This window comes from Seriola dumerili, unplaced genomic scaffold (genome assembly GCF_002260705.1).
Source record: "Seriola dumerili isolate Sdu_G_001 unplaced genomic scaffold, Sdu_1.0 BDQW01001124.1, whole genome shotgun sequence".
Taxonomy (NCBI): Eukaryota; Metazoa; Chordata; class Actinopteri; order Carangiformes; family Carangidae; genus Seriola; species Seriola dumerili.
Window position 1 is genome coordinate 1,118,551 of NW_019175379.1, and position 27,570 is coordinate 1,146,120.

The 27,570-nt window shown below is 39.1% G+C and overlaps 1 protein-coding gene across 2 annotated transcripts; it reads left to right on the forward strand.

Annotated features, from left to right (window-relative positions):
- Positions 1 to 3,437: 3,437 nt before the first annotated feature.
- On the forward strand, positions 3,438 to 27,273 carry dnajb6 (DnaJ heat shock protein family (Hsp40) member B6). 2 transcript variants are annotated; one of them, XM_022767195.1, is made up of 10 exons: positions 3,439 to 3,571; positions 10,581 to 10,708; positions 12,542 to 12,651; positions 14,261 to 14,332; positions 14,644 to 14,748; positions 17,820 to 17,957; positions 18,075 to 18,222; positions 18,324 to 18,394; positions 24,602 to 24,760; positions 26,214 to 27,273. In XM_022767195.1, the coding sequence occupies exons 2-10, from the start codon at positions 10,644 to 10,646 to the stop codon at positions 26,321 to 26,323; spliced, it is 978 nt and encodes a 325-aa protein (XP_022622916.1). In that variant the 5' UTR covers positions 3,439 to 3,571; positions 10,581 to 10,643; the 3' UTR covers positions 26,324 to 27,273. The 2 variants fall into 2 exon arrangements, with proteins under 2 accessions (XP_022622917.1, XP_022622916.1); XM_022767196.1 differs by lacking the exons at positions 24,602 to 24,760; positions 26,214 to 27,273 and having other exon boundaries at positions 3,438 to 3,571; positions 18,324 to 19,031.
- Positions 27,274 to 27,570: the final 297 nt, after the last annotated feature.

Sequence of the window (27,570 nt, forward strand, 5' to 3'; positions counted from 1 at the left end):
GCTTTGTGGGAAAATCTCCTCCTGAGTTTTATGGCCTCTGACATATAATTAAAGAAACATCCAGTTAAGAAACACTGAGCAGAACTATTCTGGCCTCGGGATGCATTATCGGGCTGAGCACAAATTAAGATTGTGTGCGTTTGTCATAAATCTACCTGCCCTCTGATGCAGTACAGCCCGGGAAGATATCCATCCCTCTTTGGACGGAGTCCATCTCTCCATCCTGTCCTGCATGCTGAAACGGCCAACTTGCTGCCCCCTCTCCTCTACTCAGAGGCCGAACTCTGCGCATCCGCTGGGCCAGGGAGCTCAAAGTGGTAATTGGGTCTTAAAAAACGGACTTGTCATTGAAATGAGGGATTCATCTCAATTACCATGAGATTTATTTAAGACTATTACCTTATGATGGATTATAACTGACAAAGTTAATGCAGGATGTTATGAATCATCCTCAGTGCGTAATATACTTGAGCTTGCACACAGGCCTTTTAAGGGCTAATTGAAGCTTTTAGCCTTGTTTATCTTGCTGCAGAGCAAGGAAACATCAAAAATCACTTGACGGTTATTGAAGATTATAGCCTACTTTGCACAATATTACTCCAAAAGTGCTGTCAACAAGGAAGGCCTGCTATTAAACCAGATGAGTGTGAACCCAACATGGAAGCATATCCAACAAGTTAACCATACCTGAATGAGTTCAACAAACACCCAGTCAGAATTACAGTCACAGCTGCAGGCATTGCTGGAAAGAGAGAAAATCTTGCACCCCTCACAGTTCACCTTTTGTTATCATAGATTGCCATCTAGTGGTTAGCTATTAATACTACATTTACAAGTCTGTGTCTTGTATATCTGCAGGACAATTCGTGTAATTCATAAACAAAAACAGACAGCTTCATCATCCAGTGCCATATAACAAAATAGTAAACTTCAGCTCTTCCTGTTGGTGACACCCTGGAAACATTTCAAGGATGCATAATTCTTACTCTTTGGCTACCTGGTAGCAGCAAAAGACAGAAGATATGAGGTTTGACTGCCTGGGCTCCATGGTTATGAATCTACAACCAAAAAGAAATGTCAGAATGTGGGTTTGTTAGCAGCACATTCAGGCAGCATTATGTGTGCCAGTGCTGCCTCAGGAGCATACTTCCTGCTTGTCTCAACATGAACAGGGATTGGCCAACCTTGTATCTGGGGTTTAGAAATGTACATGTAAGCAGTTTACATTGTTTGGCCTATTGTACATTTATCTGCCAAGAGTTATTATTGTCTCATTTTTGTAGCCTTCCTACCTTGTAGCTTATCAAGTGCAATGCAGTCTGCAGCCATAAGAATCAAAAAAAGGCATTAAAAGTCTATACGTTTAGAGACTGCTATGGACTGTATGATATGTAATGACCTGCACATGATATCTATTGCTGTGATTCCTCTTGCTCAATGAGTCTAATTAGATACTGACCGCTCATAATGTCTGTTATAATTAATAGCCATCTGTCATTTTCATTGGTTCCTTAGCTGGCAAGAGCTCCAGCCGGCTTTAACTGCAAGAACGACCTTCATTTTCCATTTAAAATCAATGCAAGTCTGTAATTTCAGGCTCAATTCTGTTCAAAACTGCAATAACCTGTTCTGTTTTATTCTCTTTCTTTGGGTTATGATGAGTTCAACCCACTGACCCCCCCCCCCCCCCCCCCCCCCCCCCCCCCCCCCCCCCTCCCCCCCGCCCCTGGAGCACAGACAGAAAGCAGGAGGCTCACTTTGGAGGGAAATGTGAAGTGTGTTTGAGTGCCAGCTGGTGCCCTGGGATATGNCCCCCCCCATGGATCCTCTGTGTCTTGCCCAGTTTTGAGCTGTAACCTGAAAATATAGAAGCCCATTCTTGCCAAGAAAGTGTGTTAAAACTTTGGCCTACTTGGCTTACTAAATACAAAATGATATACCAAATAATTAAAATTTAGTCACATCTACTGAGATAAAATACTGAATCACTTTGCCAGAGCTATAGCCGATTTCTCTTCTCTTAGTATCTCTAATTTTGATGTCAACTTTTGATCAAAATCTATTAGACACAAATCTTAAACCCAAAAAGATAGCCACCCTATTCCCATGCCGGGTTTCCATGGTAACAAAAAAAGAGGAAACTTGATTTGTGGTTTGCTAATGATGATGTTGTGAAGTGAGACCATGCTTGACTTCATATCTCTCTGACTCAACATTTTTATTAAATATGGGTAAGCATACATAACAGCCCTTTTTCACAGGTTTTAGTTGAAATGAGACAGCCTTTTAAGTTACTTATAGAAAGACATTTTACTCACTATGAGAACTTTTATTTCTAGTATAATTCCTGGCTTTTAACTGGCTTTCTATGGCCACTTGTTTCCTACACTACACGACAGATGGCGCACAAAGACATTTGTCTGGTGTTGGCACCTGCATGTTGCATGACAGAAGCCCGTTAATTAGCCGCATTTATTGACTGTTGCAAAATATCTCAGATGCATGACGCACCTTTGTATCTGTAGTTTTGTAAAACGCACATATGAACAGCAAAGGCAGTGATCTGTCCTCAGATTACAGGGTGTGCTGAGTGTCACCATGGATGTGTGAGCAGGTCAGTGAAAGCGCTGCTGTCGACACTCAAAGACATGGTGCTTTCAAGTACCTCTCGTAAAAATCTGTTTCATCGGTCCAAAGAAGTCTTAGATGCGACTTGACAAGAGTTAACTTCTGAAGAGTCCAATGTGTGACAGATGTTATTGGTGTTTGATTTCAACACGACCTTGAATTATGTATTTGTGTCATCATTTACCAGACCCATCCTTACTATGCTGTGCTAGAATTTATTTATTCACAAAAAGTGAAGGAAATCTTCACAAACTGGTCAGTAATATCAAAAAGAGGAAAGTTGGGGAGCAGCTGAATGCAGAAAAGTGAGAGTTTAGTATGCTTAGTGTATGGACTGATACAAGAATTTAACAAGCACAAAGAACACCTCTAATTTAGGCCCCTAAACTACATCTTTACTGCCAGGTGAACAGCAGGCCTATAGCAGGCCTATAGCAGTGCTCAGTGCTAGATGTTTGGCTTGATGTGTCTTGATGTTTGCCACATTTTAATTGCCGTATTTTAATGCTCATTTGTAATTGTAACTGAATCACCTCGCAAATAAGATAAAGAGTCTTGAAATTTGGCGTCTGTTGAATCATACCTCTATCAATTCAGTTCCAACTCTGTTAACATTGAAAAATAAACAGAATATTACAAGGCTTATCCTTTGAGTGTATCCACCACAGCCCACTGACTCTCAAACAACTTTTGTTCTTTCATTTCTTTCTTTTCATTTTCACTTTTTCATTTTGTATAAAACCTAGAGTACTTGAGTCTACCGTTGTTCTCTCTGATGTCCGACAGTCCCTGAAAGCAGCAGCAACACGATGTGCTGGTTGATGTCAGTGGACACACCGCCACCATCAACTGCAGTTAACGTACAGCTTCCGCACTAAGGCGAAGACAAGTGGTGGACAGCAACAAGAGAGAGGCACCTGGAGCGGACATTTCCTTTAAACAGGTGAGCACTACCTGAATTAGTATAAATGTAAGTGTTGTATGTGTCGATGCGGCTTCAATTTGCTGGAAGCGCGTTGACCGTGTTTACCGTCGCATAGATTCAAGTACTTGAGGGGATGCTGTGGTGTCGCTACCTGATGTCCCCCACGCTATCGCCCGGTATCACATATGAAATACTATTATTATTTTACCACAGATGTTAGATTTCAGCTTTGTCTGAGAGTCAGTGTTGAGGACTGCGTGAAGTAGGCGCTAACGCCAAGCTAGCCTCAAACGTTTCAAATTATGAGTGGAGCTCCGTGCGTTTGCCTGGCTTTAGCTATCCAAACCCAAATAATGATAATATAGCAAAAGCTAACAATGTTAGCTTTAAACGATTTCAAATACTGTAGGGTTTCTGGCAATAATGAGAATATTCGTCAAGCTTTTGGTGGGTAAAATTTACATCCTACCATAACTGTTGTTGTAGCTATATGTTTCTGTCACCATTCCAAACATAGATAGTAAAGGTCTGGCAACAAGAGACCACCAGTCAAATATTAAAGTTACGACATCACTATTTTTAGAGGTCTTTTCGCTTGTTATGTAACCCTATTGCTATTTTATTAATATCCTCATGCAGTATGTCAAAAATGTTCATTCGGCTGTAAGACTTTCTGGAAGTTTCCCTTAATCTGATCGTACTGCTGTGTTTTCTCAAGTTAGTGCAACACTTGTGTTGTTTGATCGGTCTGTTGATGTTAGCTGTCAGAAAGTGCAGAAACATGACCTACAGAGGAAGAAAACATTTTTTCACTCTACACTTTCCTCAGGTTAGACTAGAGTTTGTTTTCATGAACTGTTGTCCCTGGTTACAGAGGCCTGGGCGAGAGGAAGTACTTCAAGGATTAAATTCAACACTTGTTATATTTGTTTGTGTCATAAATTACAGAAAATAATGCTTCATTTACTGTCTCAGTAGCAGCGAACAACAACAAAAAACTTTTTAATTAGTTAGTGAAAATAATTTTGATCACTGATTAAGTAATTTATCAAGCAATCTGATAACATCAGTACTTTTTGACATTTTAGGTGATTAATCGCAAAAGTAATTACAGATTATTTAATGCCGAAAATAATTGTTAGTCAATGAAGAATTTGGGCTGTAACAAGCAAAGTTTAGTATTTTTACTTGAGAAATGACCAGTTAATTGGATAATGTAATACAACATGTGTAGTTTACATTTACTTCAGGAAACAATTTACTGGCATTACTAAAGTAAATGTCAGCAAGGCAGTATTTCCTGCCTAACTCCTTTTAAGTACCAGAAAAAGTTCTGATATTCATTTTGTCGCTTCATCTTTGAAACTAACCAGTTTGGCCACTTTTGTAAAATAAATTACTCAGCTTCAACTTGTGATAATCCAATCTGCATGAGGTCTTGGCAAATCAGACGATATTACAGTGCCAACAACATAGTCCAGTGAGCCAAGTGCTTGTTTTGGTGTTGGAAGTGTAGACACAATAGTTTGATTGTTGGGAACTTTTGGAGATTTCATGTTCTAAACCAGGGTTTAGACAGCTTGATGGATTGTAGTTAGGTTTTGAAATTCCAGTACTTTCGTAACTACAAGCTTCCGTTGTTCAATTATCTTATCAGGGCAATGGCATTAAAAGATAATGACATAATTGTTTTATTTACTGAGATTGGACTTGGACTACACTATTGAGACTGTTTCCATGTGTTTGTTAATAAATGAAAATGAACCCATATAGATAATGACTATTCCCTGTGCTATAGTCAGCTCTACATATTATGTTCCTTTAAGTCATCAAATCTCTTCAATATAGCCTGAACATGTGCAGACTTCTTTGGCAGTTTTACCAATTTCCATTTAAAAAAGCAGGGTTTTTTTGTTTTGTTTTTTTTTTTTAAGAGGCAGATCAGTTCTAACAAATGTCCCCCTGGATTTTATATCTTTTATAACCCACACACTTAATGTTGTGAATGTTTTTGCTAACCATGGAGAAATGGCTGTTTAGAGTAAATGAGATCTTCTTGGGACGATGGCCTCTTAGAACGTGTTTTCAGTAGTAGAAAGTGAAGAGAAAACTGAAATGAGCTGCCTATAATGTGCACACTCTATAGTGTTTAAAGCACAAACACTTCACTTGTTGCTATGAATCATTTCAGGTAAGGTACACACTTATTATTGTGTTGTGTTTAGCTGTTATGCTCTGTCAGCTGTGATTTGTGTTTGGTGGTGGTTTCTAGCTGCTGAGAGCCTGTTTTGTCCGGTGCTCTTGTCTTGTTAATGTCAGATGTGTAGTGGTGTTTGAATGTTCTTTGACACTGACAGACCTACTCCAGCTACATTTTTTTGATTGCAGTTACAGTGAGGGCGACTGTGTACTCACTGTTCAGTTTGTAACGGGATGAGGCTGGGTTTGCAGGTAATTATTCTAAAAATATGAAGTTTGCAGGGGAAAATTGGGCATAAAACAAAAAGGATCTAATTTGCAATCTTGGACAATCACCATTTGTTTTTCAGGAGCACCTTGCTGTCAAAGATAGGAGCAGAAACAGAAACACTGAAGTCTAATCATAGACTTTAATCAACAGATAAAACCTAGAGCTGCTCTCCTGGTAATTAATTTGGAAGTTGTGTGCAGTTGGAAATTGTTCAAGCTTTTTACAAGACAGATGTATCTTTATGAGCCTAAGATGTGAGCATAACATTGGTTACAGTAAGTGTGCAGTTTCAACATGTGGCAATGTTAGGGAAATTCCAGTCACACTTTAGACCTCCAGTCCTGACCTGTGTCCTATTACACCGAGTTTACAGTGAATCTCAGTCTTATCCGATTTCCACTATTATTTCTATATTTGTCTATTTTCTCTTCAATAATATAGCCACTCAGTGCACGCTTAACCTACAGTAGTCCCACATCAAAATGAGCTATTTAGATGTGTGATACTGTGATAGCTGCTGAATACCTCTGCATTATTTAAACTAACCTGTATCACATCTCTCTTTAATGGGATAATATATTTCTACATAGTGACCAGTAGTTAAAATATCAGCAGGCTGATGTTGTATAGTCAATATTGACTTATCACAGCATTGGTATAGTAAGTTATATACAGTATGTTGATAGATATAAACCTACAAATTGCAGTACAAAAATGTTTTATAGTCCACATTTCTATGTTTTTTTTAGACTTATTTTTCTTTTTGAAGTTTAAAGTATTTCTGATGTATTTGTGTTTTTAATCTCTAGTTACTATTTATAATCATTTGATTTCCAGTAAATTTTTCTGACCAAATTTTACTGTAACATTCTTGTTAAATGTTTCTGAAATCTTTATAAGTTTATTGTTTAACTGTAAAATATACAGCCTCAGTACTCTTATATGATGTGTTTTCACATTATGATAGATCCTTTGGTCTAATGTGATTTGTATGTGTGTGAAAACTTGTTCTAACTTGTTCTTTCGAGCTTGAAGTCAAATATTGATGCACTTTAATGGAATTTACCCAAATGATTATTAATTATTCATACACTATGACTCAAAATTGACCAAATTAATTACTGTAAGTACCAAATAACACATAAATCTTTCAAAATGACAGTCCAAATAGTAGGTTTCTACATAAAATAACCTAATATCTTTTCATTCCTGCATTCCTCTTGTTTCTTTGTGATTCACCAGTGCAAGAATTTGACTTTTAGACTCATTTATCTACTGTTACACAACATTGCCCCTTCAAGAGAAATCTCATTTGGCACACCGCTGCAGCACAGCTGAAAAAACATGGAACAGATGTTGTTATAATCTCCCGCTGCTCAATTTGTCTAGAAGTGTTTGCGCCAAAATCTTGTGTAGATTCGAGCCAGTTCTCCATGAAAATTCTGAGCACTGAGCTCAGACCTTTGCTGTTGACTTCCTCTAAATGCAGGCTCCTGAGCCCATGAGCACTACCTCTACGATCCCTCATAAACTTTCCCTTTGGCAGCCTTCTTGAATAATCCCTCCTTCATCTAGCCATCGATTTTGGAGTCGTATCCTGTTGCTCTTGGGAAATCCCTAATTTCAAAGCAAGCTGGGAAATGTTGTCTTTACAAAAAAGCTGCCCTGAGCTATCCTTGCAGCCAGTCATGCTCAATTCACCTGTCAGAGGGTTAGGTGTTGGGTTTGAGATTGTTGTCAAAAATCCAAACCACTTCAGCTCAGCTCCTGTAAAACACAGGAGAAGCAGCTCATCAATGAGGTCTTCACCTCATCACTTACTGGAGAATAAGGCCATCTGCCCTGTGGAGAGGTTTCATTTTGGCTGCTTATTACGTGCAGTCACATTCATTGGGTGTGAGCTTGTGTCCATACTTCAGGGTCAGGGTCAGATTCAAGATCAACCACTAAATTTAGAGAATTGCTTTGAGAATCAGCTCTGTCCTCAACACCACAGTCTGATACACTGCTCTAATATTGCTCCTAACTGGCTTTTTCTTACCTCCTGAAAAGACCTATTTATATACTTGGTCTGCAACTAACGATTATCATCTATTTTAGTGTTTCCTCAGTTAAACAGCTGAAACTTTAAAGGTGTATTCAAATTACTATCATATTAGACAAAGAAAGCCAGATAATCCTGACCTGCTGGCTCTTTAATCACCAGCTCTTTAGTCACAACGAATCAAGACAGTAATAAATTAATAATTACTGTAACTTCCTCTTAGAAATAGACTTGGGAGAACCACTAAATGTCGACAAGTTTATGGGAACAGATGTTCCCACAGTCAATTTGCTAAAAAATGTATGACGTCGTTAAGTTACAGATCGGTCAGGGATTGCTGCACAGCAAAAATCCATTGACCAAATAATAGTAAAATAGTCAAACACTGTTTTTCTTTTGCTGTCTATGTCTTTGTTAACTTAATTTAATAACAGCTTTTCAATTGACTTCTACCAGTGTAAATTTCAGGAAAATGGAAAATATAATAATTGACTACTTCTTTTTGTGAGCAGACAACAAGTGCAGCCGTCACCTCTGGTTCACTGCGGCACTGTGCGATTGACTGACCCACATCTGTTTCTCACTCTGTAGCATGGTTCACGCTGAGCAGAGCCGGAATCCATCAGATCTGTGTTAGCTGTGCTGTGTAATGCTACCTCAGGGCATAAATCTGCACATACATGCATGGATACACATACATACACACACACACACTGCACAGAACCTGGAGTAGCCACATCTCTAGCAGGCACCAGTGTCCATTAAATCTCAACTGCTGCAGGGAACTGGTGACGGGTGAGTGGATCAGTAATGGCTGAGGTGAGGGGGATAAAAGACGATACATTTAAATGATGAGTCAAGATATTGGGCTGGTTTTTAGAAAAACCCTGTGGAAAATGGGTCAAACCTCTTTATATTTAAATTGTGGTTCACATGAGGATATATGGAGAGAGGGAGTTTATAACAGTAATGCTGAAAAAGATTTTTCAAATCAGTAGAATGGGGACCTGAACACAAAAAGAGGGAGTGGATAATGAAGTCTGTGCCATGTCCCAACCAGGAGTCATTCACTGGCACTTCCATGTGCCAAACACCCCCAACCCCCCACATGCTCATAACACACACAAACACAATCTAACTGCAAAGGCCACAGGTTATAAATAGCAAACAAACAGGACACAGTGGACTCCCAGTGTAAGTACTCCTCACTGGTTTGTTTATCATTTTTCATATGATAACTAAGATATCCCTTGTTAATTAATGATCAGTTTTGGGTTGTCTTGGCATTTTCTTCATTGTTTTTTTTTTTTTTTTTTTTTTTTTTTTTTTTTTTTTTTTTTTGGCCTTGTGCACTCTGATGTATGATTTTTGTCCGTCTAAGAGGTATTTTGTTATTTAAGGTCAACGTGTGGAAGGAAATCCAGAAGCTGTTTAGGTGTGCCAACTTTAGGTGTGATTTATCAGATTTGGTGTAAACAGAGAATCTCCTAACATATTCCACATTCTGTCATAGAGGTACAGATTTTATAGCTTCAGGTAAGATATTAAAAAAGGCTAATATTCTAATATTAAAAAGTCATAACACAGGCAGGTTTACCACTTGAAATTCTTAGTAATTTTTAAAACAATGGGTCCCTGATTTCAAACACATGTAAAGCAAGCTTCTCATCACTAGCTGGTAACCGCAGAATTTGTTGGCTAAAACGACAACTGTCTCCGGCATATCTGATGAGGAGTGGTTTGGTTATGACTGGTTTAAAAATGGTGCCTCCGGCAGACTTTTCCGGCTGACTGGTTTTAAAAGAAGGAACATGTAAAAAAGGTCTCACATATATACATGATATTTGGAGGTTGTAAACCTCTCTGAATCCAATAAAGCTTTTAGTTGTTTGATATTTCTTTGTATCTGCCACCAGATCAAGATTCAATATGTTAGCAGCTGTTTTTATTACACGGCAAGCCAGTTAGGTGCAGCGTGCAGGAGAGGTTTTGAGCAGATGACTTTGATGGTAATATGTTGGTGAAGGTTATTTTCTGTGTGCTGTAGTATTGGAAATATTACTTGAATATCTTCCGACATTTTTTCATCAGACTTGTTCTGTCTTGTTTTTGAGAGTCTGGGCTTCATAACTTCAGCATTAGATCATTTAAAAGAATACTTCATGGTCTTTATAGCTATATTCAAAATTCAAAAGCAAAACATGATTCACATTTTCTGTCTTTCAGCCTCAGGGTGAGGGATGATCACCCACTTATTATGTAATTTTGCTTGGCTTGTATTAGCTTAGCTGTCCTCCCCCCCTGCATCTCTATTTCAGTTCAGTTGATTACATTGTTGGGTATTGCCACCCTGTTTAATGCCATTGCCCTCTCCTTCCCCTTTACAAATTTAGCCCTCTGGTGTGGAAGGGAGATATCGTCCCCGTCACACATGGTTACACTCAGTCGAAGTTTGTTGGGCTTTATCTCTCCAGGCAAACATGTCTTAACAGAACTTAACTTTCTTTCCACAGAGGCAACTTGAGGACCCTCGCTCAAGACAGCACCGACAAACACACACACACACAGACAGAGCCATGGTGGAATACTACCAGATATTAGGAGTCCACAAAAATGCAACGCAAGAAGACATCAAAAAGGCGTAAGTGCCCCTGAGTGTTTTCTGCCCCATTTTCCCCCGGTGTTGTTGTTGAATGTTGGTGTAATAGGTTAATTATATCCACCTCTGGCTGTACAAACTGACACAAGGAACGAGAGAGCAGAGAGACTGCAATGCAGAAAGTTTCCACTCTTCTTCCTGTAACCTTGCTGCTGTCAAATACTTTCCCCCTATGCTCACCCACCGCTCACGGTACAACCACTGAACAGGCCAGTTCCAGTTAATTACCTTTCCTCACAGGTTTCTCATTAGCACTTTTTGTTTTTTTTGGACAAGAGAAGAGTTTCTGAAGTGTCTATTTAAATGTTAAGGACAGCAACGCCTGTTTGAAATTAGGCAAGTGCTCCTGAGGACATTAAAAGTTATTTTGGGTAATGCAGAACATCACTATGTAAAGTAGAAGCATGTGAGAGTGGTGAAAACCATTGATTATTACTGATTTATGCTGATTCAATCAACAAATGTCGAGATATCCAATTTTCCAACAATCCAGCATAGAAAGAAGAAAGGTAGCAAATGCTAAGAGTCTGTTATCTCTATGCACTCAGTCGCTTGCTGACAAAGTCAAATGTTATCTAGACTATCACCAATCAATAAGTCTTATCTCTACCCTGTCACCCCAGCTCTCTCTTCTTGATCTCTGATTGAATTATTAGCCATGTTAGCAGTGTAGCCCTAGGGATAACAATGTCTCATGAACTTTGTGCAAACATTCATGTTTTCCTCAGGATGAATTGTAGTAGCTTTGGTGATCCCTTAACATTTCATCTAACGCCATTGTCAGTTCAAAATTTGAATTTGTCCAATTCTATGATTTATCAACAAATACTGGCAAAACTAATGACATTCCCATCAGCCTCAAGCGTACCTGTGCTAATTAGCAAATGTTAGCATCCTAACCTTGCTAAATTAAGATAAATGACAAGGAATTGAAGTTCAGAAAAAGTAAGCAGGGTCACCATTAGTAGTTTCTCCACCAAAGAGTAGTAACAAGTTTATATTTCAACTGTAAAATGTCCTTTTGTCATGGGTTGTGTAAAGAAAATGAATATTGACAGATATGTCTTTGTCTGTCTTTTTTTTTGTTTTTTTTAACTCAAATATTATTATTGATATTGGCCTCAAAAGCATGCTGATGTTAGCATGTAGCTTCAAGCAGTGCCTGCCTTCACTGTTGAACACAGGCTTCAGACTACAAAGACCACAAAAACTGATATGTTACACGATTATCAACTATGCCACATTGTTTAACTTAGTCTTGCTGGTTGACCATTGACCGGGCTTTAAACAGCCAGATAATGCCCCAGATTACAACAAAGACACAGACTACAAAGACTATTCACCGTAAATCCATAACCGGGTGAATCCCTGGATTGTGCAGCCTTTTTTGCTGGCGGACTTTCACTCCCTAGTCTCATCCACAGAATCTGTGTGTCTGCTGCCGGTGCTGCTGCTGGGCTTAGAAACAAACAGCTGATGCAGCGTAAGCCGCTGTGCAAGGCCTACATTGCACGTCAATAGAGTTCACGCTGTCTTTGTTATTTCTGCTTGGGTGGGGAGAAGAACAGTGTATGTATAGAGTAGTGTGCACTGTCTGTGGGTTTGATGTAGTCATGCTTGCCACACTAATAAAAAGACATGCATGTGGATATCTGTTTCTGATAGGGAGATGTTTAGTATATATGCATACAGACACCTTGTATCTCTGTATTAAGACCTAACTGTTTGTCCTTGGCATATCGATGCAGCATACACTGTGTGCTTGTCTCTTATTTTTTCAGCTCATATTTATACTTTGTGGTATTTATGCTCCAGTTACAGAAAATTGGCATTGAAGTGGCATCCAGACAAGAACCCAGACAACAAGGAGGAAGCAGAGAAAAAGTTCAAAGAGCTGTCAGAGGCATATGAAGTGCTCTCAGATGGTAAGATTTTCTGCAGAGAGAAAGGAATTATGTTATATAGTCATGTTGAGCACTGCATATATTAATGTGACAACTGATTCTCTTAAGTGCTCTATTAGAAATAGTTTTTATTATGTAAAAAAAAGGCATGTCTTGTCTTTGGCACCTTAAATATGGAAGCTGACTTTTGTCTGTTGTCATCTCCTGCTGTTAAGAAATGATGAGACTGCACTTCCATTATCTAAATATAGGCGTAGAGATTTTAAGACATTGATTTAATCGAAGGATTGTTTTCTTGATGAATTGTTTGGTAAACAAAATGTTCATCACTAATTTCCAAAACCAAGATTCCCATCTTCAGATTGTTAGATATTCAGTTTTCTGTCATTTAAGAGAATGAAGGGCTGCAAATTGTCATATTTGAAAGGTCGAGAGGTTTCATTTTCCACAATGAAATGTTGGAAGACTTGACTTACTCCAAGTTGGCTTTATGAAAGAGCTTGATCCTGGTCCAGTTTATTAGGCTCATTCAAGACAGTAAGCCCAACCTTAGGAAACAACAGTCTTCATAGCTCTATACGAAAGACAAATTTTGATTGGTACCATAACAGTACTGAGGTTCAATAACTCATTCCTGCTGATAGCTTAAACATTTATCATACATCAAATTTGTAAAACAGCATGCTAACATCTTAGTATATCATATTTCTGTTTCTTGAGTGAATGAGCACAACGGCTTAAATATGACAGCAGAGTGTCTGGTAGGTTTGAGAGCACAGCAGAAGCCTGTAACATTTTATCACACAGTTATGTAGCACAGACCCAGTCACAAGATACAGGTACTTTTAGCATTTAGACTCCACAGTGTCAGGATTGTTTATGCTTGAATGTGTACGTCTCTTCCAGTTTAGTCTGTAAATGTGTTCAGCTGCTGATGGTTAACAGGTTTTTTTTTTTTTTTTTTTTACAGCTGTCCAGTTTGAAATGTTCACAGCAGACAGTCAAGCTGAAACATTAAATGAATTGTAAAAATTATATAAATTATATAATTATGTATCTGTTGGATGTAATGTAGAAATATTGACATTTTCTAGGTTTGAAAGGAATATTAAAATGTTATGTGGCGTGTATCAGCTGAAATTAGTTGGAGGTTCCATAAATTGTTAAATTACACAAGTTACAACTGACATTTTGTTGCATTTTAAGACTATTTCTAAATTATTCATAACAATTTTCATTCATCATCAATCTTTCTGTCTTGCATTTTCCTTGATAAATTCCGGTACTTTAAGTGTGGATAAAATCATAAGATTTTTTATCATATATAACTTGATCTTTAAGTTTAACATTGTGTAAGACACCTTTTACAAACACATAAGTTAGAAACAAGCCCTCTAATAGCACACTGCAGTCTCTCAAAGTTATGTACTACTGCCTACTATAATTTGTCACTGAAAATAAAAATTAAAAGGGACTGTTGGGTTGATGTTAACATATTATTTGCAGGGTGAAGACACCTTGTGACCCTAACTGAGGTTTATAATACAACAGGGGAGGACTCGCAAGGGGGGAACTGGTCCGTTTTATGTATCTCTCAATCTTATCTGAAGCCATACTCTTCCCACCACAGAAAACAAGAGGAATATTTATGACCGATATGGCAAAGAAGGCCTTTCAGGAGGAGGAGGAGGAGGAGGAGGAGGTAAGGAGATGACTTTCAAAATAACATTTATATCTGTGCCAGTGGCTGATAAGATTTCAGTAGTTAATGCCAATAAGGAGACTGCAAAAGTCTCTGTAGATGTGCTGTTTCGTAGTGGCAGGTTCCTACATTGTTCTGAAAGTAATTTAGGCACCAACAGTAACACGTGAGCATCTATTTATTTAAATTTACTACAAATAGCCTGGTATTGCTTTGGTGTTCTTTTTTTATGACCTGTTATGATAGCAGTGTGTGTAATCCTGCCTTTAATCCATAGTTTATGAGCTTTATTGTTGCTTCATGTTTTACAGGAGGCCATTATGATCACTTCGGTGGCGGCAGCTTCACATTCCGTAATCCTGAGGACGTTTTCAGGGAATTCTTTGGTGGCAGAGATCCATTCGCAGAATTGTTTGGTAAGTCCATTTAATTTCTGGCGAGGCAACTGATGGGATTTCTTATTTTCCCAGAGTAGGAAGAGAGAGGGATTGAATAGTGTCATAAGAGTGGGGCGTATGTGATGGCTATTATTAACTTGATAATTTTATCTGGTCAAAAATATACATGGATGGCCTGGGAATGCTCAAGGGAGACGGAGAGAGGAGGAGTACATCCTGTAGGCCTCAGTTTTATGTATGTAATACACTGTTATTTCAGTTTCATAATTAGTTTCCCTGTTAGCTAGGAGCTAGCAGCTCCTGCTGTGTAGAAAATGTGGAAGATGGAGCATAAGTACCCAGAAAACCTTCTGCAAAGCCTGGTGCTAATCCCCTGCAGTGCTGTAATGTGCATCTCCAATACACTAAGCACTGTTCACCTCAGGGGGTCAACTGCCACTAAATGTCATACTTTGGAAGATGCTGGGTATCTCTGCTGGATGTCAACCTCAACTTCATTATGTATCCTTCATGTATAAACCAGGTTTTAGACTATTAATTTATTCCAGCTTTTTTAAAAATGCTCTTCTTATTCTTATCATCCTTATAATCAGTTAAAAGGTGGCTGGATAATTACAGTGTATGGTGTTTGGTTTTTCATTCACTGAAAGGTGCGCCACCTGATGTGTCAGTGCATTATATTAAAAGAGAAAGTAAAAAAAGACCAAGAATATTAGCGTCATTAGCGTACCTCAGGTCAGTTGTAGTTCAGCTGCATGTTGTTTCAACCGTTTCTTCCATATTTTTCTCACAGAGAAATGTGTGCGTTTTTTTTTTTTTTCTTTTCTAGTAGCTTTTTGGTTGTAATACAACCCTTGATTAGATTTGCCAGAGAGAACTTTTGTACTGTTGCCTAATGTATCACACTATTGGTTTCTCATTTGTTGTAATGGCCTCGTCTTGTAGTGCTGAACAGCTGATTGTCTCAGAAGTGTCAATAGTTGTATTAAGTATACTGTAGTAATAGGAGTTTTAGCGCCTGTCCTGGGTTGTCTGGGTTCAGCAGAAGGCTGATTGGAAGGCATGTGTAGTTCACCCTGTGTAGCTCTAAATATGGAGTTCAGACGCAGGCAGAGGATGAATTTGAGCGTCTACATCACTCAACTGGAATGCTTTCAAAAATAGCTTCCGTATTAAAACAAAAGCAGATGTAATAATGCCGTGTGTGTGTGTGTGTGTGTGTGTGAGCACATGTAAAACATGATACGATTCAAGCTCTCAAGCATGGCCATGCAACATAGACTTGTTGGAAAAACTGTTACCAGTATTGAGGTATTACACATGCTTACAAATGAGAACTTGTAGAAAAAATTGAGAACACAGCACACATCTTTTATATCAGACTGCTTTTATAATCTGCCTTTATGACTCTAACATGTATTACTGTATTTGTTTACATGGATAAGATAAAGTGGGGGAGCACAGCTGTTGCTGTTTACTCTTTTCAGTAAACATGAACCGTTTAAAAAAAGTCAAACCATAAAGCTGTCTACACTGTCGCACAGAAGAGCAAAGTTCAAGTTCTATTTTGACTGGGGACAACCTTTATCATGCTTAATTGGTAGGCAACAGGACTGTGTCCATTTTATCAAGTTTATTTCTATTCTATATTAAGTGTGTTTGCTCAAAGAACCATTTTCTTTCCCTATGACCATTTCTCTTTTCCTTAAGATGGCAGACACAGAGAGAGCGAGAGTTTAAATATGTTGTTACAATCCCATCCAGCCTCCAGTCCTGACTGTCCAGCAGCAGCTGGTCCTGTGGATCAGTCACTCACCCACCTAGAGCATCCAGCAGACTGGTGGGGGTGGGGGTGGTGGGGTGGTGGGTGTGCTGTTGAGACAAATACAGATTCACATGATGACGAAGGCGTAGTTGTCCGCCAAGATCAGCGCACACTCATTCTAAAATGAACATGTAAAGAAGTAGACTTGAAGCAGATATCAGCAGACTCCCTTTTATACTCTTTTTGTAGATGTACTGCAGAAATGTGAGATAATATCTCAACAATATCTCCCTGGGCTCAGCTTTTGTACATTATGGCGAACATGGACATTGTGAAAACCCACTGACACTGTCATTTTAATGAATCCTGTGCTACTACACCCTGTGCAGTGCTATACAGGCGTGGCACATTCTTCACTGATTTAATCTCGTTCTTTATGCTTGACAGGTCTTTTTAAAGTTTAGAGTACATAAGCAAAAGAGTGCTTTGCTTTTTCTTTGAGAATGCCTTCACTTTTCTTCAGAACTATCTCTTTGTGTACACTGATCATGTCCATGAGAATGAAAGCAGAATTCAAATGTTTAAACAGCATTTCTCAGTGCTTTCATTCCTCTCTTTCTTCCTCTGATGTCTGCTGTCTTACTGACAGCTTTGTAAGAGCCCAGCTGTCTGCTCTAATGTGTTCTTCTAGGTAAATGGACAGTAATGCAGTTACGACAGTGGTCAGGGGATACTTTTATTTTAAGCTTTCTGTCAGAGAGAACAAGCAAATCTTTCTTGTTGCTGCCACGGTACATTCAAGGTTGAAGGAAGAGTCTTCTTTCAGCAAATGGTGCCAGTGATCCAGCCTTATCCTGCTGGGGTGACCCAGATTGGCAGCGCGCAATTAGTAGCATGTCCACAGGGCTTTAGGATGAGAATTAGTGGTGGGCACTTTGACGGTTTAGGGTTAAAATTGTTCCAGAAATTATAAACTGATGCTCATACATTCACCACAGTTTTTTTTTTTTTTTATATCAGATACTGAAATCTTTTGGAATCTGGAATCGGCCTTAAAGTGGCCATAATGAGTATTATTTTAAACAATGGATCCAATGACTGCTTAATGTAGAAGTAGTCACCGTAGCAACTTAAAAGTAATAATAAGTCAGTATTATGTTGAAGGCCCATCTTTGCTGCTGCCAAGTAGCCAAAAAAAAAACAATAATGTAACATAATTTTTTTCAGTTTTTCTTCAAAAAAACTTTAAACTCAAAAGCTGTTTTTGGATAACTAGTTTCCCATTCACAAATCATCAAATCAGGCTTTATGATTCCCTTCTCAGCTGATGACCCTTTTGATGATTTCTTCGGAGGTGGTCGCAGTCGCCAGAGGGGCGCAAGCCGGAACAGAATGGGCGGCCCGCTCTTTGGTTTTGGGAGCTTCCCAGCATTCGGGCCTGGTTTCTCAGGGTTCGATTCAGGTGCGTAGAAATGGAAACAAATGTCATTACATTGATAAGATGCTGGATTCATCAAGAATTTTATGATGCTTTCGAATTTTAAAAGTAAGTTTAAAAAAGGTTTTTGCTCTTACACAGGTTTTAGCTCATTCGGGGACATGGGTGTAGGAGGTATCACCTCTTTCTCTTCTTCATCTTTTGGCGGCGGTGGAGGAGGAATGGGTAATTTCAGATCTGTGTCGACCTCCACCAAGTTCATCAACGGCAGAAAAATAACTACAAAACGGTACCTAAACTTCTAACTCGCCAGCTTTTACCAGACATCTTTATTAGCCTAACTCTCTAAATGCCTTTTTCTGTTTTTCCTTTTTTGCTTTTTTGTTACAGGATTGTGGAGAACGGCCAAGAGCGAGTCGAAGTGGAGGAGGATGGTCAGTTAAAATCTCTAACAGTAAATGGTAAGGAGCAGCTCCTAAGACTGGATAACAAGTAATTATCGCGCCACAAGATTTGATCAACATACAGTTTTCACACCTGGAAAAAAAACAAAAAAAACAAAACTCACCCAGTGACAATGTTTGTTACCGGTGGTTGGTCTCTCCTCTCTCTGTCCTTCTGCTTCTCATTCCCAAAGAACAATTTTCTCATTTTAGCTTAGCTGAAAGAGAGGCAAGAGAGATGTTCACAGTATTTGTATATTTGTATTTATTCCATTATTCTGGGGGGACCATCTAGCTGGGATTTGTGTTTTTGTTTACTACAATAATTGAATTGTACTTTTCCTTCTGCCATATGCACAAAGCTGGGTATGTGCTATATATAAATGCATATATATATATATATATATATTTTCCTTTTGAGGTGGATATTGTCTTTCTTGTTGTAGCAGGAAAACAAGATGCTGTACCTTTGGACTTTTGCATGTCATTTTTGCTTATTTTCATTTGACCAGTTTAACAAGTGAATGACAAAAGCTTAACCACTGAGCCCTAATGTCTTTAACTTAAACTTCACCTTGCTAACCTGTTAGCTATTACCATGTTCATGCGTGTGTAATATGAATGACATAGATTATTAATAAATTAATTATAAGAATGTGCATTTTTCTTACTTTTACATTTGTTTGTGTATTTGAGAATACCACAGTTTGTTTGTTTGTTTTTGCATGATTGCTGATTCCAGGACGCTGCTTTGTAGTTTCACTGTAACTGTGTCAGCAAACCATGAACCACGCAACACCTTACACCGTTACTAGACGGACAGGGGACTTTTCATTCTTTGTACAAAGAAAGAGAAAAACAAAAATAAAGAGTTCAGATTTGGTCAATAAAGTTGAGTTTGACGTTGTGGAAATGCTGCTGCAGTCACCTGGTGTCTGTGTGGTGTTCTGCTTCTTATCGTCTCACTCTTCCTGGAAGTATGAGGTGTGTGCTTGTGCCTGATCACATTTTAAAACCGCTTCACACAATCGCAATAAAGGAAACCACAGTGCCTGCTTCTGTACACTCACCCATCATACAACTCACCGTGTGCATTATTTTAACCCACTAATGCCTCAATTTCATTCATAGGTGACTCACGCTAGGGCTTGGTCACTGATGATAGTGCACTGGTAATGTGCTGTGTGTTCCCACACTAAAATAATCCCATACATCATTTATCTGAGAGATCATGTGGAAATAATCACTGTTTTCAGCAAAGATACGCCTCTATCTTCAAACCGTTAGGTGTTTTGTTTTATTATCGTCACCTGTGTGGTAGGTACGCTTCACCTTTACAGACCAGGTGAGAATGAAACAACACCCACTTCTAGGATTCATTTGCTCTTCCTCCTGTTTCTTCATTTCTCTCTTTGCCCCTCCCTTATGGACGATTTTATGGGCTTGTATAAGTGCTGATAATGCACCTCTTCTGAATACGCCCTGAACAGAACCTGAGCTCTGCAGAGACGTTGAGGCGAACAAATGACTCAAAATTATATTGTTCAGATCAGTCTCGTGTTTGTTGGGAAAATCCAAAGTGGTATAGAAATATGTCTCGCTTGGAGAGGTTTATTAAAACTGTGGGTTTGTCTACACTTTGTCTCAAACATATGATAGGCTCCGATTCAAAGCTAAATTGGGTAGTTGCGAGTGATTGCAGTTGGCTTAAAGGTCACTGTGCACAGAGAGAAGAGAGTGTGTGTGTTTCTTAAGGAATGTGCTCGGGGCTAGTTTATTTACACAAGACCCACTGCATATTTTTGTGAGAGACGAGTCAAGAGTGGGAAACTGAAGGGAGAGAAAGGGGCAGGGTGAGGCCTTCAGTTGAGTCAAGCTGAAATGTTAAGGCTTAACATTTAATACCACATGTATAAAAGCAAAATTATACAGCCTCTATGCACGTGTTGATAGTGTCAATCAGGCGTGAAGGCCATGTCTTCAAGTATTAGGCTTGTATTTGCTTTGTCCTTCAATTGCTTTTTCACCATCGCTGATTGAATTGGCGGTTACGCTTGCACAGTCCTGTTGCTAGGTGACACTGCAGCCTTGCGCCAATCTCTATTTCGTACATCTCCTGTACACTCTGCCCCTCTCTCTCTCTCTCTCTGTCTCTGTCTCTCTCTCTCTCTCTCTCTCTCTCTCTCTCTCTCTGTAAGTATGTGTTTGTGACGAAATGTGCTCAGTACATCACGGATAGATGTTGTAGATATGGATTATTACACCAACCAGCAATGAAAAATTAAGCAGCAATATCTTATAAAAAATGATAAGATCCTCATCTTAAGATCTACACAAATGTGTTAAATGTTCAGTGTTTTTATCTACATCTAACTTCCCGTGAGCTATAAAATTCAAGAGTCAATGATTGTAATTAAAGAATTGCAGAAAGCACAAGCATTGTTGCAGAAGGACAAATTATTGTTCATAGTGCAATAGCTCCCTCTCCTGGATAAGCATATAGCTCCGTGCCAAAACAGATGGTTTTTCAAGGGAGGGGGGTTTAAGTTATAATAATAATAATGGGATTTGTGACTTATAATATAATTCTTTGCCTCATTTTCAGTCCTGTTTTTTTGCCTATATTTTTTTATACATTTTGCCAAACTGACACCACCAAATTATCTATTATTCCTGTTTGCAGTGCGTCCATGGATGTACAGGCAACTGTCTCAACATTACTTTAATATTGAGGAAAACATAAAAACTGCAGGTAAAAGGGGAGTCAATGTTATGGCCATTCAGTCACAATGAGCATCGGAAATAATAAAGGTGGAAAGTCTGTCCTAAGACTTGTGTCCATCTATACATTGAAAGAATTGATTTCCTTCTGTAGTCACTCGTGTTAATACCCATCATTAAAAAAATTCTCTTCCTAATGCTCTTTCAGTGTAAGTGATGACAGCAGGTTAGGGAGAATTTCCTGTTTCAGTGTAAATGTGGGTTAATTTTTTTTTTTAAGACAGACTTGAAAAATTGTGAACCTACCCTTTAATTGAGGTGTCACTGTGGCATCTCCAGACTGTGCTGCTATGCAGGCCGAACTATAGCGCAGTCACTAACCGTTTTCATAACACCAACACACAGCTGTCGCTTTGACCTCACACAGAGTCTCTGCCTCACTTCTCTCGCTCTGCCTTCGACTCTCACCTCACAGTTTGAAAACCTCTGTGCTAGAACGCAAGGGAGAGAGGGAAGTTACTTTAACAGCTTCGAACAGATGAAGCCGTTTCTCCTTGTCACCCCTCATAAATCACATCTATAAGTGAGAGGTCCAAGTGAAGAGGGATTCTCACTTCAGATTCACTCAGATTAAACACAATGTTTAGAAGCTAGATGGTTTTTCTAAATTCCTACCTGGGCAATCATCTCACAACCCACTATATTTATCTTCTCACTCCCCCCAGGGTTGAGCGACCCCCCCCGGTTGGGAACCACTGCTTCAAAAGACGTGCATAGCCTAAGAAATAACGTTAAATAAGTAGTTGAAAAAATGTCAAATCATTAGATCTGAATTAATTCTGAGATTTTCACTGTTAAAAGGTATTGCTGCCTTTTACCCTCATGTGGCCACTAGATGCCACTGTTTGTATACGAACGACAGTCTCCAGCTGGAATCACGTAACCAGAAGCATAACTGGAATAAATGAAGCAACATGTGACATATATGATTTATGTGGGGGTTTTTTTGTGAGAAAACTTGAATTTCCTAAAATTAAACTGTAAAGAATTCAATCAATGTTCATATTTAAGTGTTTTTGTTCATTATGATTTGATAAAATTGGTTCTGTAGTTCTTCAAAAGGCCATGGAAGAGCTTTGTCTCATAGAAATATGAGATGGGAAGTCTTGTGGCCTGTTCTCCTGCATCCATCCATTCCAACGTCACACATAATAGTGTGATTTCCTGTTCTGAGTTTCGCAACATTATGAAATATGGCGTCCTGTTGGCAGAAAGCAGCATCCGGTTTTAATCCCCTCTCCACCTCGTCTGCTTCACATCTTAGCACGAAAAAAATCTCGGCCCGGAGCCACCGGACACTTTATGAGCGATGGCAAAGATAAGCTGCCGTTTTTTTTGGCCGTGTCTGAACAAGGACACAGACTGTATCTCTCTGTGCTCAGCAGTAGAGTCACATCAGCACGACAGCAGACGCCTTGAACCAGGCGAGGGTGGACTGTTGAAAATAATCTGGTCCATAGTTGTAGTTGTCATGTAGGGTTAGCCTCCTCCTGAACAGTGATTTATTTTAGGCTTCCTCAATTGTCCACTAAACATCCAGTCTGCTGCAGTCAGGCTGCTTTTTTTTTTCATCACACAGATTTTGTGTCTGTGTGTATTTAGGGTGTTAACCCGGGTGTTTGTGCCTGTGTACACGTTCTTGTATTTCAGTCTAGACAGTGTGCATCAAACCGCCTTTACAGACACACACAGCATTGTTTAGCCTGGAGACAAATGACAGGCACTCTCAAGACAATAGCTGCAAATGAAAGCATCCAGGAACTCAACTGTGTTCACTCTGCTTTTCAAATTAAGTCCTTGATCCAGAAAATAAAAGGCCGCCTTTATGAGCATTAAAAGATCTCATTATCATCACTGCTCTTTGATATTGTTTTTGTTGAAATTAATTATCTGATGATGGATTATGCAACGTCTTATCATCCAGGTAAGCGGTCCCATAATAGATGCAAATTGTTGGTCCTCTGGAGTAAAGGAACAAAGTATACAACCTTGAAGTCACATACAGGTTGGCTTAATCCAGCAGTCTAACTTCACCTGATAGGATCACCAGACACATGCACCTTGGGATTAGTTGTTTTTTTTCCCCCCAAAAGCTGGATTGAAAACGAGTGGCTGCAGCCATGAGAGTAAAGCCACCAATTGTCCTGTTTCTGTCGGTCCACTGGGAGCTGGTCTCTCTCTCTCTCTCTCTCTCTCTCTCTCTCTCTCTGCAGGGTCACGTCAGAGAGCTTTTGAAGCTGTGTTCGATTTGAAAAGCTAATTTGAAATAAAGAAATTCAAGTCTAAGGGCTAAAATAACATAAATCACCTGAAAGTTTAAGCATTTTCACCAACAAAATAAACCACGCGCTGCGAAAATTACTCAGCCAATTTTGACCTTAACACACTTGAAAAGCATTCCTGACAAAGAAATTGGACTTGGGTCAAAATGGACGACCTGCAGTAATAAGATGCCTATTCAAACAGAATTGAAATCCAGTGATGTCTTTGTCTTGGTTAAAGCCTGAGCACATGCAGCCTTGAGCTCCTCCTGAGAGAATCGAAAGAGAGCCACCTCCCTCTGCAATGTACACATAAAGAAAGTATATAAAGGCTAGTGTTTCAGTATAGCCACGATTAATGATTAAAATGACTGTGTGTTTATGTTTAGATGGCACTTGCAGCTTTACACCAATGTGTCAAACAAATCCACCATGTCTGTAATGACTTCTGATGTGTCTAAGGCCAAGCTATTACGCACCGTGCAAGGGATTTTGAAATGCTGGTGCAGATCCTGCTCTAAATGGGACCAGGTTCAGCACGGCGAGCATCTGGCCTCCTTTCTTCTCCTCTCCACTGCCTTAATTACACAACACAATGGCGATGAGATCTGCCTGTAATCTCAAAGCATAATAAGTCCCCAACCCCACCCCCACCCCCCATACCCTGCCTGCCACTAATTCAATATAAATGTAAATTACCTAGAGAAAAGAATAACCAAATCTCATTTTATTTACATGACTAATCACAATAAAGTCAGGCAGATGAAATATGAATGAAATATATGGTTGGCGTTTGATAGGAAGGAGGGGTCTGTATTGCCTTGGGGAGTCTTTGAACTTCTTGTTTTATATCATCTTTGTTGTTTCATGTTGGTTACATCAATATACCTTTTTGCACTTGTGCTCAACTTGCTGTAATAGATGTGTGCATCTCTTTTTTCCCCCTGTCTGATTGTATTCACACTGCCAAGGGCATCACAAGGTAATATGTTTCCCTTTCAGCTTACTTTTTCTGTGCCACACATCTCATGTCAGAAAGCTGAAATTCATAGAAGCTACACAGAAAAAAAAAAGAAAGATTTAATGTTGGTTTTAACACCTCAGGCGATCAACCCAGACAGCAGGAAGACAGGCTTTAGTAGTGATTCATTCCCACTCTGCTCTGCTCTGCTCACACCCACAGACATCGCAGCCGAAGACCCCTTGGAGGAAGACTTTCGTCGCCGCAGACAGAACACACTTCCTGGCCTCAGCCTGCACCAGCGCTACCTGAGAAACTCCGCCCAAAACCCCTCAGAGGAAGAGGAGGAGCACGGCCTACAGAGCCTGGGACTAACGAGAGGTCTGCCCAATCACCACTGCAGGGCTGATTAATTACCAGCACACAGCTCTCCTTTAAAGAGTAGAGTCTTAATAAGCGCAGCTAATTGTCTGCTTTTGTGTCTGATGGCTGCACAAAGGGTGATGACGAAGAGTGGCGTGTTTGATTGGCAGATGTAAACACCGAGGACAGAGGTGTTCATTAGGCAGCTCTGTTCTACATCGCAGTAACGAACAGAGTTCAAAGGTCACCCTCTGTTTTCCTTCACAGGGTCAGGGAGTCGCGCACAAAAGCTGTGCCAATATATGCTACATACAGTCGCTGAATGTTTTATAATAGCGGCTTCGTTAGTTAAGGAGGCAACCTTTAACTTCACTGTGCATGGTTCCTGCTGGGATGCAAACAAAGGCCCTAATTCTCTCTGAGATAATGACATAAACTGCTCAAATATGGGTCCTCAGAGAATGTGTTTTCTAAGTAATGCTGCCGGCTGAAACTAAGCATTTTAAATGTGAGGAAAATTAGCACCACATTCTAAGGAGGAGCTCTTTCTATAGTGGTTACAAGCTGTAACTCAAACCTTTATTAATCCTTAATGAATCATTTACTAATGCTTTATAGATATCTTACAAATCATTTATAAGAAAAAGTTTTTGGTTGCCAAGCTGCTGGTGTTTATCTGTGGCATCACACGTTTTAGCTCTTAAATTCATTAAGAAGAACTCTCGAATGGGTTGGTTGACCTCTAGCCCTGTGGAAAAGGGCTGCAGGTCATCTACATCACAGTTAATTACTGAATTGATGACTTATTAAAATGGATGTATGGCACATTTGTCAGAATAATCAGGGTAGTTTGAACAGGTGAGGAAATACTTGATGTGAATAATTGCATTCAGGATTTAGGATGGATCATATACCGTATAGAGAGAGAACTTAGGTTCACCTGGAAATATTCTTTTTTTAAATTGAGTTTTAATTAGTTTTTTGTTTTAATTTCTTAAAGATAAGAGAGAAAATATTGACATCAAACTTGGAGAGGTTTGTGGTATACATTCAGTGCAATTTGTACACTCAAACAGGACAAAACAAGAAATATATTACTAACTAACTATTTTATACTTTTTGGTTTTTGTCATCTTTGGGGTGAACAGAGTAACTGTATACCTCAGTTCCAGTCTTTGTGTTAAGCTAAGCTAAATGGCTTTTGGCTGTAACTTCATATTTATTATACAAAGATGAAAGCAGTGTCATCTAACTCTCAGCCAGCAAATAAATTAGCATATTTCTTTAATGACTTTCTTACCAGAGAGATTTTTCACAACATGGCAGCTCGTAAGTTGTTCTTATTAACAGCGTATAACTGTCCTATAGAGCAAGTGATTTATTAACATTAATAATGCCATTAGTTACAGCTTATAAACCCAAATAATTTAAATGTTTAATAGTAATGTTTGTTTGCTCTTTTATTTTGTAGGACACATGGACACAAAAAGGAAGAAACTGTGGCTAAAGGAGGGAGAGTCCAAAAAGAAAAGAGCTCCTCGACTCTTCCCACGATTTGGTGGGCTCGGTGCCTTTTTTTAAACACTCAGCCAAACACTTGGACACGCACACACACCTACATATTTGTTGGCAGAAGCGCCATCAATCATACGTGGCATTAGTTCATCTTTGCTATGTATCAGAGGCCCAACATCCCCCACTGTGCTGTGCTCTATCTCCTCTTGTCTATCAGCTGCAGTGCAGAGCATACCTCCTGCATGCTTCCATAGCCTGCAGAGACCTCACTTCAGTGTTTTGTGTTGTCTAAGGTATATTTTTAGTTGTTAAGCTTTTGCTATTGCTGTATTTATTGTGGGTGGGCCCTATGGATGTACAGTGAGCGTTCAGAACCTTAATTAATCTCCTATGATTGGACTTTTCCACTTTTTACAGCATGTTTTTAGAGAGTGTTATTGTGTTTGAAAGGGTTCAAATGGAATGAGAATTACAGTAGCAGTCACAGTGTTGTGATAAGCATGAAAATTACTGGACTAATACTGTATAGCATGTGTGAATAAGTGAAGGTCAAGCTATTCAGTGAATCCTTTTTCATAGAGACAGATAGAGACAATAAAGACAAGGAGAGAGAGGGATATCTGGGGAATTCAAGAATAAAACATTGAAGAGAGAGTTTTATTACACAAGGAGATGAACATGTTCTGCTCACTCCTGCGTCATACATGAAAACTGAATATCAACAATCTGGCAGTGACATTGTCCACTCTTTACCACTAGACTCACAGTGTGAAAAATAGCTTTTAACTCCTCTCAAAGTCATTATTTTCTTTTTTGTAAGATTTCTTTGTACAGAATAAATTCAGTAACATATTAACCTTCCATAAGTGTTTCGTAAAAGATTATCTGAACAAAGTGACAGTTTCCCTTATTTGATTTGTCCTTGACAGGTTGTTCACATGATAACTGTAAGTGGAAATGTGGAAATGTCTGAGAAATGTTCATTTTTTATGGACTCTTACCAATAAATCCTTAAAGAAAAACATGTCCTCATGTATAACTACTTTGTATTGTATCATGATATCATTTCATATTGCGTCGTGTCATGTCTTGTCGTGTCGCATCGCATAGTGTCGTATCGTATCGTATAGTATCATATCGTATCGTATAGTGTCGTATCGTATCGTATCGTATCATATCGTATCGTATCGTATCGTATTGAATAGTATCATATCAAGTTGTACCGTGTCATATCAGGTCGTATCGTGTCATATGGTATCAAATCGTGTCGAGTCGTATTGAATTATATCAAAATGCATCATATCATATCATAT